This window comes from Amia ocellicauda, chromosome 13 (assembly GCF_036373705.1).
Source record: "Amia ocellicauda isolate fAmiCal2 chromosome 13, fAmiCal2.hap1, whole genome shotgun sequence".
Taxonomy (NCBI): domain Eukaryota; kingdom Metazoa; phylum Chordata; class Actinopteri; order Amiiformes; family Amiidae; genus Amia; species Amia ocellicauda.
Window position 1 is genome coordinate 3,163,999 of NC_089862.1, and position 13,114 is coordinate 3,177,112.

Genomic DNA, 13,114 nt, shown 5'->3' on the forward strand with positions numbered 1-13,114 from the left:
GCACAATTTACCTGCAAGACTGTTTTGCAAAATTCCAATTTGTCACTAAAGTCAAAGTAGGTTGCATGTATGTACAAGGAGTTTACTGATAGAATTGTTGAGTGTGTATTTCAGCAACTTCATTTGTTGTTGAGCACTAATATATGGTTGTTGAGCATTTTCTTCATCAAATTTAATACTTTGTTGTTCAAGTTCATCATTCTCATTTTATAGAATTTAATTCTATGGGCTTTGAATGAAATGAAATGAAATGAAATGCCTTCTCAACATACTTCTCAAATCGGCACAGATCGTCAGTACAAGCAGCCTGGTCGGGGCGTCCCCGCTAATGATGGTTGTGTAGTGTGAGACAGTCAAAGATGGAAACGCTTCCCCTCCGATCCGATTGTAAGCTTGTCGGAGTCCCTATGATTTTATTAAACATGTTTAATATTTATGACTCGATCGGCACCGATTGTGGAGGGTGACGTGATCAGCAGCCAATGAGAGGGATTTTGTCCCACTCCTCTTTGCAGATCCTCTCCAAGTCATTAAGGTTTCGAGGCTGACGTTTGGCAACTCGAACCTTCAGCTCCCTCCACAGATTTTCTATGGGATTAAGGTCTGGAGACTGACTAGGCCACTCCAGGACCTTATTGTGCTTCTTCTTGAGCTACTCCTTTGTTTGCCTTGGCTGTGTGTTTTTGTCATGCTGGAATACCCATCCACGACCCATTTTCAATGCCCTGGCTGAGGGAAGGAGATTCTCACCCAAGATTTGACGGTACATGGCCCTGTCCATCGTCCCTTTGATGCGGTGCAGTTGTCCTGTCCCCTTAGCAGAAAAACACCCCCAAAGCATAATGTTTCCACCTCCATGTTTGACGGTGGGGATGGTGTTCTTGTGGTCATTCCTCCTCCTCCAAACACAGCGAGTTTAGTTGATGCCAAAGAGCTCGATTTTGGTCTCATCTGACCACTTTCACCCAGTTCTCCTCTGAATCATTCAGATGTTGGCAAACTTCAGACGGGCCTGTATATGTGTTTTCTTGAGCAGGGGGACCTTGCGGGCACTGCAGGATTTAAGAAACAGTCCTTCACGGCGTAGTGTGTTACCAATTGTTTTCTTGGCGACTATAGTCCAAGCTGCCTTGAGATCATTAACAAGATCCTCCCGTGTAGTTCTGGGCTGATTCCTCACCGTTCTCATGATCATTGAAACTCCACGAGGTGAGATCTTGCATGGAGCCCCAGACCGAGCGAGACTGACAGTTATTTTGTGTTTCTTCCATTTGCGAATAATCGCACCAACTGTTGTCACTTTCTCACCAAGCTGCTTGGCGATGGACTTGTAGCCCATTCCAGCCTTGTGTAGGTCTACAGTCTTGTCCCTGACATCCTTGGACAGCTCTTTGGTCTTGGCCATGGTGGAGAGTTTGGAATCTGATTGATTGATTGCTTCTGTGGACAGGTGCCTTTTATACAGGTTACCTGTATAAAAGACACCTGGGAGCCAGAAATCTTGCTGATTGATAGGGGATCAAATACTTATTTCCCTCATTAACATGCAAATCAATTTATAACTTTTTTGAAATGCGTTTTTCTGGATTTTTTTGTCGTTATTCTGTCTCTCACTGTTAAAATACACCTACCATTAAAATTATAGACTGATCATTTCTTTGTCAGTGGGCAAACGTACAAAATCAGCAGGGGATCAAATACTTTTTTCCCTCACTGTATCTGGAATCAAAGCTGAAGCTCTGTAGCGTAAAGGGGGGGTGTATTTTGATAGAGCATCCTAGCCCTGAGCTGGAGCTCTGATCTAAAGAAGACTTCTCCCCAGAAGGTGTTACCAGAATTCCTTAGGTCATCGGCCCCTGAACTGTTCTATGTCAAAGTGGCAGTCTTGGGAGGATGGCACCGAGAATGGGCCAAATGGCTTGGAATCCCTGCTGTGAAAATGTCTGGGGAATAGGGCCTGGAGGTAATAAAAGCCCTTTGAAACAGGCGAGAGCCGAAATCCGGAAACCGAGCTACGAACCCAGGCCAGCCGGCATTTCCAAAAGATGGCATGGATTGACATCAGTCATAAATCGAGCCTCCCCCAATAGGAGACTGGGGGAGTTGGCACAAATCCAACCTCGCACACTCAAGAACCAATCACCTATGACATCAGGCATTAAAAGGCAATGCACAGCAACTTTTTCTCTCTCTCTCACCTGAACCGGTAACTCGCTGCCACAGCTCAACCTGTAGCTCTGTTGCCAGAACCGGAACCGGAAACCAACTAAGTCTTTGCCGGCAACAGAAGAGTTTAACTGGGAGAAGGAGATTGAGCCGTACGAAGAATTCTTTAAAGAAATGTATTAAGTAAAGAACTTTAGAACCTGCGCATGCCCGCCTGTGCCCACCTGATCAGTGGAGTGTATACAGCTGGACAATTGACTAAGTCGACTGTAATACAGAAGTGTTCAGTCATTTAAATAGCTATTGAGTCAGGGCCCTCCTTTTCTCAAAGACTTTGTCTTCAAGTAACTACGGTGGAAAACCCTGCTTACAAAGAAGACATCCTGTGCACAACCTTGGAGCCTTCAAACCAGTGGAAAATCTGTTTGGAAAAGACTACTTTTGCGAAACCCCAACTTCCAGGTGCAAGTGGAAGTTATTGGACAAAGCCGAACCGGACTGCCTTTGTTCCAAAACACACGGACCTCGTGCCGTGTGTTTTTATTTGAGCCCAAAGACAGAGAGGCCTCTCTGCGACGAGGTTCAGACCTCGGTCAAGTTTAACAGTTTGGAGTTTATTATTCATGACATTTGAGAAATCAACTAGAAATGTTATTCTGTGAGTCATAAACTTTAGAATGTGTAATATAATTTAGTATTTTCTTAAATATAAATGAGTGCTGCATTAAACTGTTTTGTTTCATTTTAGAAATAAAATCTGTCAACGCCGAGAAATATCTTCTTATTCCTGTTTAACTGTTTAGTCTGAAATTGACACACATGAATAGACACTAGATTATAGGTGGCCCTGCCTTTCCTTAATCATTGAACAGTAATCAATTAGGTAGAATTGTGGTAACAAGAAATTATAGGATCTTTCTCGGCACCCAAATGTAAATGAGACCGATATACACTCACCTAAAGGATTATTAGGAACACCATACTAATACAGTGTTTGACCCCCTTTCGCCTTCAGAACTGCCTTAATTTTACGTGGCATTGATCCAACAAGGTGCTGAAAGCATTCTTTAGAAATGTTGGCCCATATTGATAGGATAGCACTTTGCAGTTGATGGAGATTTGTGGGATGCACATCCAGGGCACGAAGCTCCCGTTCCACCACATCCCAAAGATGCTCTATTGGGTTGAGATCTGGTGACTGTGAGGGCCAGTTTAGTACAGTGAACTCATTGTCATGTTCAAGAAACCAATTTGAAATGATTCGACCTTTGTGACATGGTGCATTATCCTGCTGGAAGTAGCCATCAGAGGATGGGTACATGGTGGTCATAAAGGGATGGACATGGTCAGAAACAATGCTCAGGTAGGCCGTGGCATTTAAACGATGCCCAATTGGCACTAAGGGGCCTAAAGTGTGCCAAGAAAACATCCCCCACACCATTAGACCACCACCACCAGCCTGCACAGTGGTAACAAGGCATGATGGATCCATGTTCTCATTCTGTTTACGCCAAATTCTGACTCTACCATCTGAATATCTCAACAGAAATCGAGACTCATCAGACCAGGCAACATTTTTCCAGTCTTCAACTGTCCAATTTTGGTGAGCTTGTGCAAATTGTAGCCTCTTTTTCCTATTTGTAGTGGAGATGAGTGGTACCCGGTGGGGTCTTCTGCTGTTGTAGCCCATCCACCTCAAGGTTGTACGTGTTGTGGCTTCACAAATGCTTTGCTGCATACCTCGGTTGTAACGAGTGGTTATTTCAGTCAAAGTTGCTCTTCTATCAGCTTGAATCAGTCGGCCCATTCTCCTCTGACCTCGAGCATCAACAAGGCATTTTCGTCCACAGGACTGCCACATACTGGATGTTTTTCCCTTTTCACACCATTCTTTGTAAACCCTAGAAATGGTTGTGCGTGAAAATCCCAGTAACTGAGCAGATTGTGAAATACTCAGACCGGCCCGTCTGGCACCAACAACCATGCCACGCTCACAATTGCTTAAATCACCTTTCTTTCCCATTCAGACATTCAGTTTGGAGTTCAGGAGATTGTCTTGACCAGGACCACACCCCTAAATGCATTGAAGCAACTGCCATGTGATTGGTTGGTTAGATAATTGCATTAATGAGAAATTGAACAGGTGTTCCTAATAATCCTTTAGGTGAGTGTATATAACGAGAAGTTATTTGACATAAATATTAACTGGCATAGTTATTTAATGGCCGACTAACAATACTAATGAGAGACTCACCTTCGTCTTACTAACCGGTATTGTAGTCAATGTGTTTGTAATTTTGTGTAACAATTTGTGTGTTATCATATGCGATTCCATGGTCTATGATTTGGTCACGGAAGTGATTTGTCTTTGATTTGTTGATCTTGAGTGAATTTTAATTAGTTTTCCCTTTTTGTATAACTAGTGTAGTGCTACATTTTATCTTTGTTTTTAATAAATTTGAGAATTTATATCTTTGGAATTGGTGTCTGCGTCCAATTATTGCAGAAATTGAGTTCTATAAGATTCTAGGATTCTTGATAAAGAAGTGAATTTAAGTATCACCTTAACTGAAATTTATAAGTGTACCTTACACTACACTCAGTTGCTGGGAATTACAGCTGTCATCTAATTTGCAATCCCCTCCTGTGTGAGTCATTTCTTTCAAATGGCATAAACCTTTGTAATCTCTTTTGAAATACAGTATTGCTTACCTGTTGCTGTTTTCTGAATGACTATGGTGAATTTCCCTATTTAAAAGCTGATTAGTTGTCTTATTCTCCCTCAGCACCCCCTTCCAACTCTACCACTGGGGCTGTCCTCAGAGGTGCGGCAGGGAGAGTTTGTGGTAGCCATGGGAAGCCCTTTCTCTCTGCGCAACACCATAACTTCAGGGATCGTGAGCTCCGTGCAGAGAGGCAGCAGAGAGCTTGGCCTCTCCAACAGTAACATGGACTACATTCAGACCGACGCAGCCATTGATGTAGGTAGTAATTTGGGGTAACCAAACATGGTGATGCAGTGTAAGCAGCATTTACCTTACATTACATAACTGTTCTAAAATGGTTACATTTTCACACAAATCAAACCATTGTCTTATTTTAAGTATCCAAAACTAAGACCCCGTTCACACTTATTAGGCTGGACCTGGGCCGCCTCAAATTTAGTCCGGCTTTTTTCAGACACCCCGTTCACACTTTTGGTTTTAGGAGGCCTAAGTGCGTTACATATGCGGGCGAAAAGCCGGCCTAAACAAAATGCATGCCAGGAATAAACAAATCTGCTCAAACAAACCAGTGACGTATGACATTAGCTCTGCTTACCCCTCAGCACTGTATGCTGTGTACGCAGTGTATGCGCTGTATTTATAATCACAACTTATTAATATCGATTGGCTATTGTTCGGTTGTATATTTTATTTGAAACTAATCTTAACCCTTTGCAGCCGAAGCTTTCTAAAATAATTTAAAATGTGCTGGTTCAATAGGGAATTTAATTAATATATTTTCCTTTTCAAATGTCTATCTTCGGTTCTGCAAGTCTAAAAGTGCTGTTACAATTCACCCGAAAGCGAAGCACCTTTATTAGGACATCTGCATTAAATCACAAGAAATCGTGTGCATTAGCATGCAATCGTCTGCATCGAAAGCAGCCTCTGTGACGCGTCCAGTTTTATCAGACAGCAGCGTTGCTCTTCTGCGGTTTCTGTTTTAACTGCATCTTCATCCACATTGTAAACAGCGCTTTCATTTCTGCATCGTCCCAGTTGTCACCTCTAACGCTGGCATTTGTGATTGTACTGCTCAGCTCAATATAACTGCATTTCGGATTGCATAGTAAATAACCGGTCTCGTATTAAAATGCACTGATTTGAATGGAAACCTGCTTCGGTTAAATTTATATCGTTTTAATGCAAAATTCGGGTAATTAATAAAGTTATGGTCCCGTTCACAATTTCACAATGCAATTTCCACGTGTAAAATGCATACTGTTAAATTTCAGACTTCAATCATACTTAGTACAAGAACAAACAATAGCAATGTTTACCAGCTACACACTTTTATTTTAATCGACCGAGTAGTTTGAACTGTTTACATTATAACTCATTACTTAGCCTAGACTTTTATAATATATATAAAGATGTGAGCTAGCGAAATGTAACAGTACATTTAAGGCTATAGATCGATATGACATTCAAACAATACAGAGACAATACTGTGTCCTGCAGCGGCGCAGCTGTTTCGGTGCCCGTGTTTAGTGTGTTTATTCCGGTCTCTCAGACACGCAGTCTCTGGGGGCGGGGCTTGAGTTGCGTCACACGCTGACGCTTTTCACCCGGTCCAGGCCCGGCTCGTTCACAGTTACATTTAGGCCGGCATTAGGTTGGGTCGAAAAGTGGGACTAGTTTTGATCCGGCCCAGGGCCAGCCTAAATCTCAAGTGTGAACGGGGTCTATGTGTGTGGAAACTGTACCATACATTTAAGAATCAAACAAAAAAGCAATTGTGAAAATAGTTGTTTTAAAGATCTGATACAATACATAAACTTTAGATTTAATATGAAACCAAATATCTGTAATCTTAAAAAACAGATCAGTCTTTTGGCATCTCCCGCAAATATTAAATAAATTAAAAAAATAATAGGATTGTTAAAACTCATCCTGCTGTAAAAGCTTGTGGGTATTATGAGGGCATTTGGTAAACCTAACTTAAGAACAGTGGTGAACCTGCCTGGTAGAAGATACGCATGCATTTTGCCCCCATACACAGTGAGGAAGATGGTTCAGGAGGCAAAGAATAACCCAGTTGGAGAATTAGAGAACCTGGTTGCATCTTCAGGTAACCAAGTCACTGAAAACAAGTGTACCAATAATTGGACCCTAAGCTTTTTGGTAAATATATGTACATGTATAATCTGAGATGTGTAATTTTGGTTGATTCCCATGAATCATGAATAAAGTACAATATATTCTACATGTTAGAAAATTAGAATATATCTCCGTACCTGTGTTTGTTTTACTTTTTTTTTTTGCTCATCTTTATCAATGATTTTGCCAATCATTGTGGAGGTGACAGGTTTCTAGCTATTTTTATTTTTTTATTTTTTATCTTTTATTATTTTTTTGTATCCTTCACAAATGTATATTGTTTGTTTTATTGTGTATTTGCTGTATCATTTAATGGGAAACAAAATGTCATGTTTATGTTTCATCTTTTCAGTTTGGCAACTCTGGTGGGCCCCTTATCAATCTGGTAAGTCCCAAACTTTTACAGTCAGAAATCTTGCTTCTAAACCACATATTTCTGTTCGGCTTAAGCTGATTAAATGGAGAGAATGCATACAGAACCTATAAAAATGCTTTGGGTGCCTTTTGCTCACTGAAAGTTTGCTGAGGCTTTAGTTGTTTCCTCTGATCTTTTCTCCAGGACGGGGAGGTGATCGGTATCAATACCATGAAAGTAACAGCAGGCATATCCTTTGCTATTCCTTCAGACCATCTCAGAGAGTTCCTCAGCAGAATGGCCGAAAATAAAAGTAAGTTTCCTTCTTGGGATGTACACAGAGATAACAGTGTCAGAATCCTATTCAGAGTATTAAGGGTTATCTGTATTAACCATACAGTACAAGATTGAACATTTGGTTTAGTTTTAAGGTTTGCTACTTCCATTTTGCTTACCCTTACACTACAGCACCAGGGTCTCTCTTGGCTCATTGCTAACAAACATCCCCTGCCTGCTCCCTGGGCACCTCCAGTCTTGCCTCTCCTCCAATCAGTGCTGAACCTCTCATACAGGCTGTATATCCTATTTGTAAAATGACGGGTGGCTTGAAGGTGGCAGCGATTTGGAGGATCCCAGTTGTACTTCCTCAGCCTGTAGTGGCGTGGCGATGAGCCGAGATGTATTATGATACAGCCTACTCAACAATAGTAATTTAACAAGTAATACGTTAATAGGTTGTATCTAAGGTGTCTCTTATTGTATATGTCTCTTATATCGTGGTTTATGCTGCCACAACTGGAACAAGATGACATCTCTTCTACAATAAGACACCCTTCACACAACCTATTAAGTTTTATAAGATTTATATTAATTTTCAGAAATGCTGGTGTGTGATTGGGTGGTTTCTCATATGTGATTGAAAATGTATGTATAAATGCTGTACACTTTTCAGGGTTACCTCCAGAAATTAGCATAGGCATGGCGTTCTGTTACAGACTTTTTAGTGGCAGGGGGGTGCTAGCAGGTTGTCTAATGGAGGGGTGGAAGTGCTAGTGTTTTATAGTCTCTCTATTTGTTGGCCTGAATACTTTTATTTCATATTTCCTCTTTCCATAGAATCTTGGTTTGGTCGCTCAGAATCCAAGCGTCGTTATGTGGGTGTGATGATGCTAACACTGACTCCCAGGTAGGAGGAGGATTTTACAAAGAAGGAACTGACAATTAAGATATTTACAAAGACACAATGGCCAAAGTACTTCTCCTTAACACGCAAAATAAAATGCAGACAGCTGCAACAGCTATGTGCAGCAATCTGAACAACGAATTGTTTTCTTTTGAAATGATTATCGTATTAATAACTTTTTTAATTAAAAAAGTGTGTGTGTATGTATATACACTCACCTAAAGGATTATTAGCAAATGCAAAGCATTTGTGAAGCCACAACACGTACAACCTTGAGGCGGAAGGGCTACAACAGCAGAAGACCCCACCGGGTACCACTCATCTCCACTACAAATAGGAAAAAGAGGCTACAATTTGCACAAGCTCACCAAAATTGGACAGTTGAAGACTGGAAAAATGTTGCCTGGTCTGATGAGTCTCGATTTCTGTTGAGACATTCAGATGGTAGAGTCAGAATTTGGCGTAAACAGAATGAGAACATGGATCCATCATGCCTTGTTACCACTGTGCAGGCTGGTGGTGGTGGTCTAATGGTGTGGGGGATGTTTTCTTGGCACACTTTAGGCCCCTTAGTGCCAATTGGGCATCGTTTAAATGCCACGGCCTACCTGAGCATTGTTTCTGACCATGTCCATCCCTTTATGACCACCACGTACCCATCCTCTGATGGCTACTTCCAGCAGGATAATGCACCATGTCACAAAGGTCGAATCATTTCAAATTGGTTTCTTGAACATGACAATGAGTTCACTGTACTAAACTGGCCCCCACAGTCACCAGATCTCAACCCAATAGAGCATCTTTGGGATGTGGTGGAACGGGAGCTTCGTGCCCTGGATGTGCATCCCACAAATCTCCATCAACTGCAAGATGCTATCCTATCAATATGGGCCAACATTTCTAAAGAATGCTTTCAGCACCTTGTTGAATCAATGCCACGTAGAATTAAGGCAGTTCTGAAGGCGAAAGGGGGTCAAACACAGTATTAGTATGGTGTTCCTAATAATCCTTTAAGTGAGTGTATGTATGTATATATGTATATACACAAAGAAGGGCAACTGAACTAAGGATTTTAGCAAAATATTGCTTCCACATGCACAGATAAGTCATAGATGCAGGGAAGAAAATAATGTAAATTAAGAAACCCAAATATATATATATATATATATATTTATATTTGGGTTTCTTAATTTACATTGCCCTTCTTTGTGCAAACCAGAATATCTGCCAAATTTAGATTTGTATTTCACATTTTATGTATTTGAAAAAAGTATACAGTTGAGTGCATTTGTTTTCCAATTCACTAATCCCTATTTGTCAGATGTTTTCCAAAATTATCATGGTATCTTTGTCAGAGCTGGTTTCTTATACTGTATTTTTCAAATAATGTTTATTTAAGTCAGTTTTCCATATTGCTTTACCTTACACTCAGTTTTGATGAGAACAAGTTAGTTGATTTGCAAAGGAGGCAGCAATGCAAGCAAAATAAACATCAACCAACCTACAATTATGACATTTCACCTGATTAAGTATAGGTTTATATTTTGACTGGTTAAGCAAATAATTAATTATGCCCTAGATCTAGCTTCCATGATATACTGAAGTTAAAAAAAGTTTTATAGTGACTGGCTGATCATGATTATTTCTTAATGAATAAGGGAAATTACAAGAAACTTTTGAAATCTGGCAACCTTCTTATGAATTTATTAGGAGGTATACTACACTATAATTACAGACCCTGTTTATACAGTCGCACCACCACAAAATAATTTGTCTACAGTTAACTTTTTGAATATTTTATTTTATGTTTGCATTTGCATAAAGTTAATGGCTCAGTAGAAAAAGACTACAAACTATTTTGCGGAGCAGCGTGATCACACCTTGGTGTCTTTCCTAGCATCATTTCGGAGCTGAAAGTACGTGACCCTATCTTCCAAGATGTGACCCATGGAGTCCTGATTCACAAGATAATCATGGGTTCCCCAGCCAACAGGTGAGTGTTGCCACACAGACTGAGGTCCTGGGCTCAGACTATGCCAGTTGGGTAGTGTGAACTTGTATTCAACTTTCAGTTTCAATGTCATGGCATCCCTTATATTGTTATTTTTATTTTATTAATACGCTATTCAATATCAGTATTTTTCAATATAAATACGTTTTAAGTTAAATTTCTTTGTCATGCTAGTGAAAATACCACAAATCACTAATGAAGAAAAAAAATGTTTAAAGGGGAACTCCATATTTTCTCAGGTTATTCTATAAGTTGAAACATATCCTGTACAGTGAGTTTTTCATGTCCAGCTCATTCTATGTACTAGAAACCAGAAATCGAAAAATAACTAACTCTAACTCTGGAGCTGCCAAGTCAATGGGGAAATTCAGAAAAGTCACGAAAGTCTTTAAAAACAAACATTTTATGCACGTTCAATGGCCCCATCACCCTATTTATCAGAAAGAACCATTGGTTTGTAGCCATAAAAAATTGTATTGAATCACCCAGAACTGTCACTATTAATTTACTATAATTATTATTTTATCGAAGGCTATAGTTGAGTGTGAACTGTGCATGCGCAGGAATTCCCCTTTGGATTCCCCTCAGTTCGTACTCCGCAGTAGCCTACACGGCAAGTCCCTCGAATAAAATAACTATTTAATATATACATATAATTTAAGTTTGGACTTCCAAGCTAGTGCGGCAGCATTTGTTTTAAAGGCAGACATGCATCAGTGGAGCAGATAAGAAACCCTTCCCTACTTCCCTTATTATAAATAAAATATTGTAAAAATTAAAACAAAATGGCTTGTTATTTTATGTTCGCAAAAATATATATAATTGTATTTTAATTTAAAATACTTTGGATGCGAAAATATATACAAGTGCGTTGGTTTTACTTGTTAGAATAATTCGTAACAAGATAAAACAATAGTTTTTGATGATAGCCGTGTTATAAAGGACACATTTATTATTTGCAAATAATGAAATTTGGACTTGCGTGCTGGTGCGCATGTGAAGACCTCTGTGGCGGCTGAAAGGTAATCCTGATCAAATGGCAGTGTAAACGCAACACCAATAAGCAGGATCAAAAGTTTAAATACATTTGATCTGGATCAGAAATGGCAGTGCAATTTCTGGATAATTCCAGTTTTTGCCTCTAAAGCTGATTTTTTTTTATTGTACTAAAGTCAGTTCAATATAATTGCATATCAGATTACATAGTAAATGTCTGGTCACATTGTTAAATGTATTAATCTTTTAAATTAATATTGTTTTAATGTATAATTCAGATTAGTGAATAAAGTTACATCGTATCGTTCACATTTTACACCTGATAATTGCATACTGTCCAATATGATTTTTTCCATCAGTAGTACATTTGAGGCTATATAGATATGACAAAGTGAAATTCAAACAATTTAGAGAAAAATGTCTTGTAAAGTCGAAGCAATTTTTGGTGCCTGTGTTTTCTTTTGCGTTTCCGAGAAGCAGCATTTCCTTTGAAGCCGTACAATATGACACTCGGGTCTCTTGAGCCCATTTTCCATTAGCACATCTGACCCGACCCAACCCGGAACCAAGCCTAGCTGGGCTGGTACGGGTCGGGTGTTATCCACTGCAATACCCGAGCCGAGGTAAATTTAGTCGCACACTCCTGTGCCTGGCACTGAAAGGTAGTCGGGAGGATCTTGAGAGTGTGGTTATTCTCGTAATTTTTTATTTTTTATTTTTTACTAAATGGATGTGAAAACTAACTGGCCTGACTACCAAACTATAATAGTGAAGCTGCAAAGACATACATTAAAACACATTCTCAAATGTGACAAAAACAACATATGAAAGACCATAATGATTGAATTTAGTTTCTATAAAAGTTAGGCTATAGTATCATTTAGGTAGTAATTGAACCCTGATAATATGGAGTATTCCAACATGCACAAAAACAGTCAATTTATGTAATGTATAATAATATCGATCTATATATAACATTGTGAAAATAAAAGAGCTAAAACGCTTAATGTAGAAATCACTTAGTGGCTTACTGTAAATTAAATGTAACTATTTATATCCAAACTTCACAAATTACAAGACTAGCACCATCTAGCCTGATACACCAAAAATGTATGTTTAAAGTGATATTAATGCATAAGTATCTTGTTAAACCCTATTGTGTGTTGCGCTTAATGTGGTTTACTGTATTGGGCTTAACGTGAAGTTGATATTGATTTGTGTCTAATTGGTTTATAACAATAATAATAACAAAGTGTGGATTATATGCAGGACTTAATGGCATTATTATATTAATGTTACTTAAGTGTCTCCATCTTTTATTGGTAGCATTAGGAAGTACATACTTTGAAAAGTAAAATAGGTGGAATTTGACCTGTATTATTAATTTACTTTTATGAGTGTTTTTGAAGATACTATTAAAAACTTGTCTAACCAATGACGCGCTGCCCAAAAAAACAGGCAAGCCCAGCTTCTCGGAGAAAGTACATCACAATTTACAACAGTGGTTCCCAAACCGGTCCTGGGGGACCCCCTACCCT

General features: G+C 39.4%; 1 protein-coding gene across 1 annotated transcript in view; it reads left to right on the top strand.

Annotated features, from left to right (window-relative positions):
* The window catches only part of LOC136766314 (serine protease HTRA2, mitochondrial), a 33,431-nt gene that overhangs the window by 18,043 nt on the left and 2,274 nt on the right, over nt 1-13,114 (top strand). The window contains exons 3-7 of the mRNA XM_066719713.1: nt 4,953-5,147; nt 7,384-7,416; nt 7,591-7,699; nt 8,503-8,572; nt 10,467-10,562. Of these exons, the coding sequence (XP_066575810.1) occupies nt 4,953-5,147; nt 7,384-7,416; nt 7,591-7,699; nt 8,503-8,572; nt 10,467-10,562 (503 nt within the window). The remainder of the gene's footprint in view (nt 1-4,952; nt 5,148-7,383; nt 7,417-7,590; nt 7,700-8,502; nt 8,573-10,466; nt 10,563-13,114) is intronic.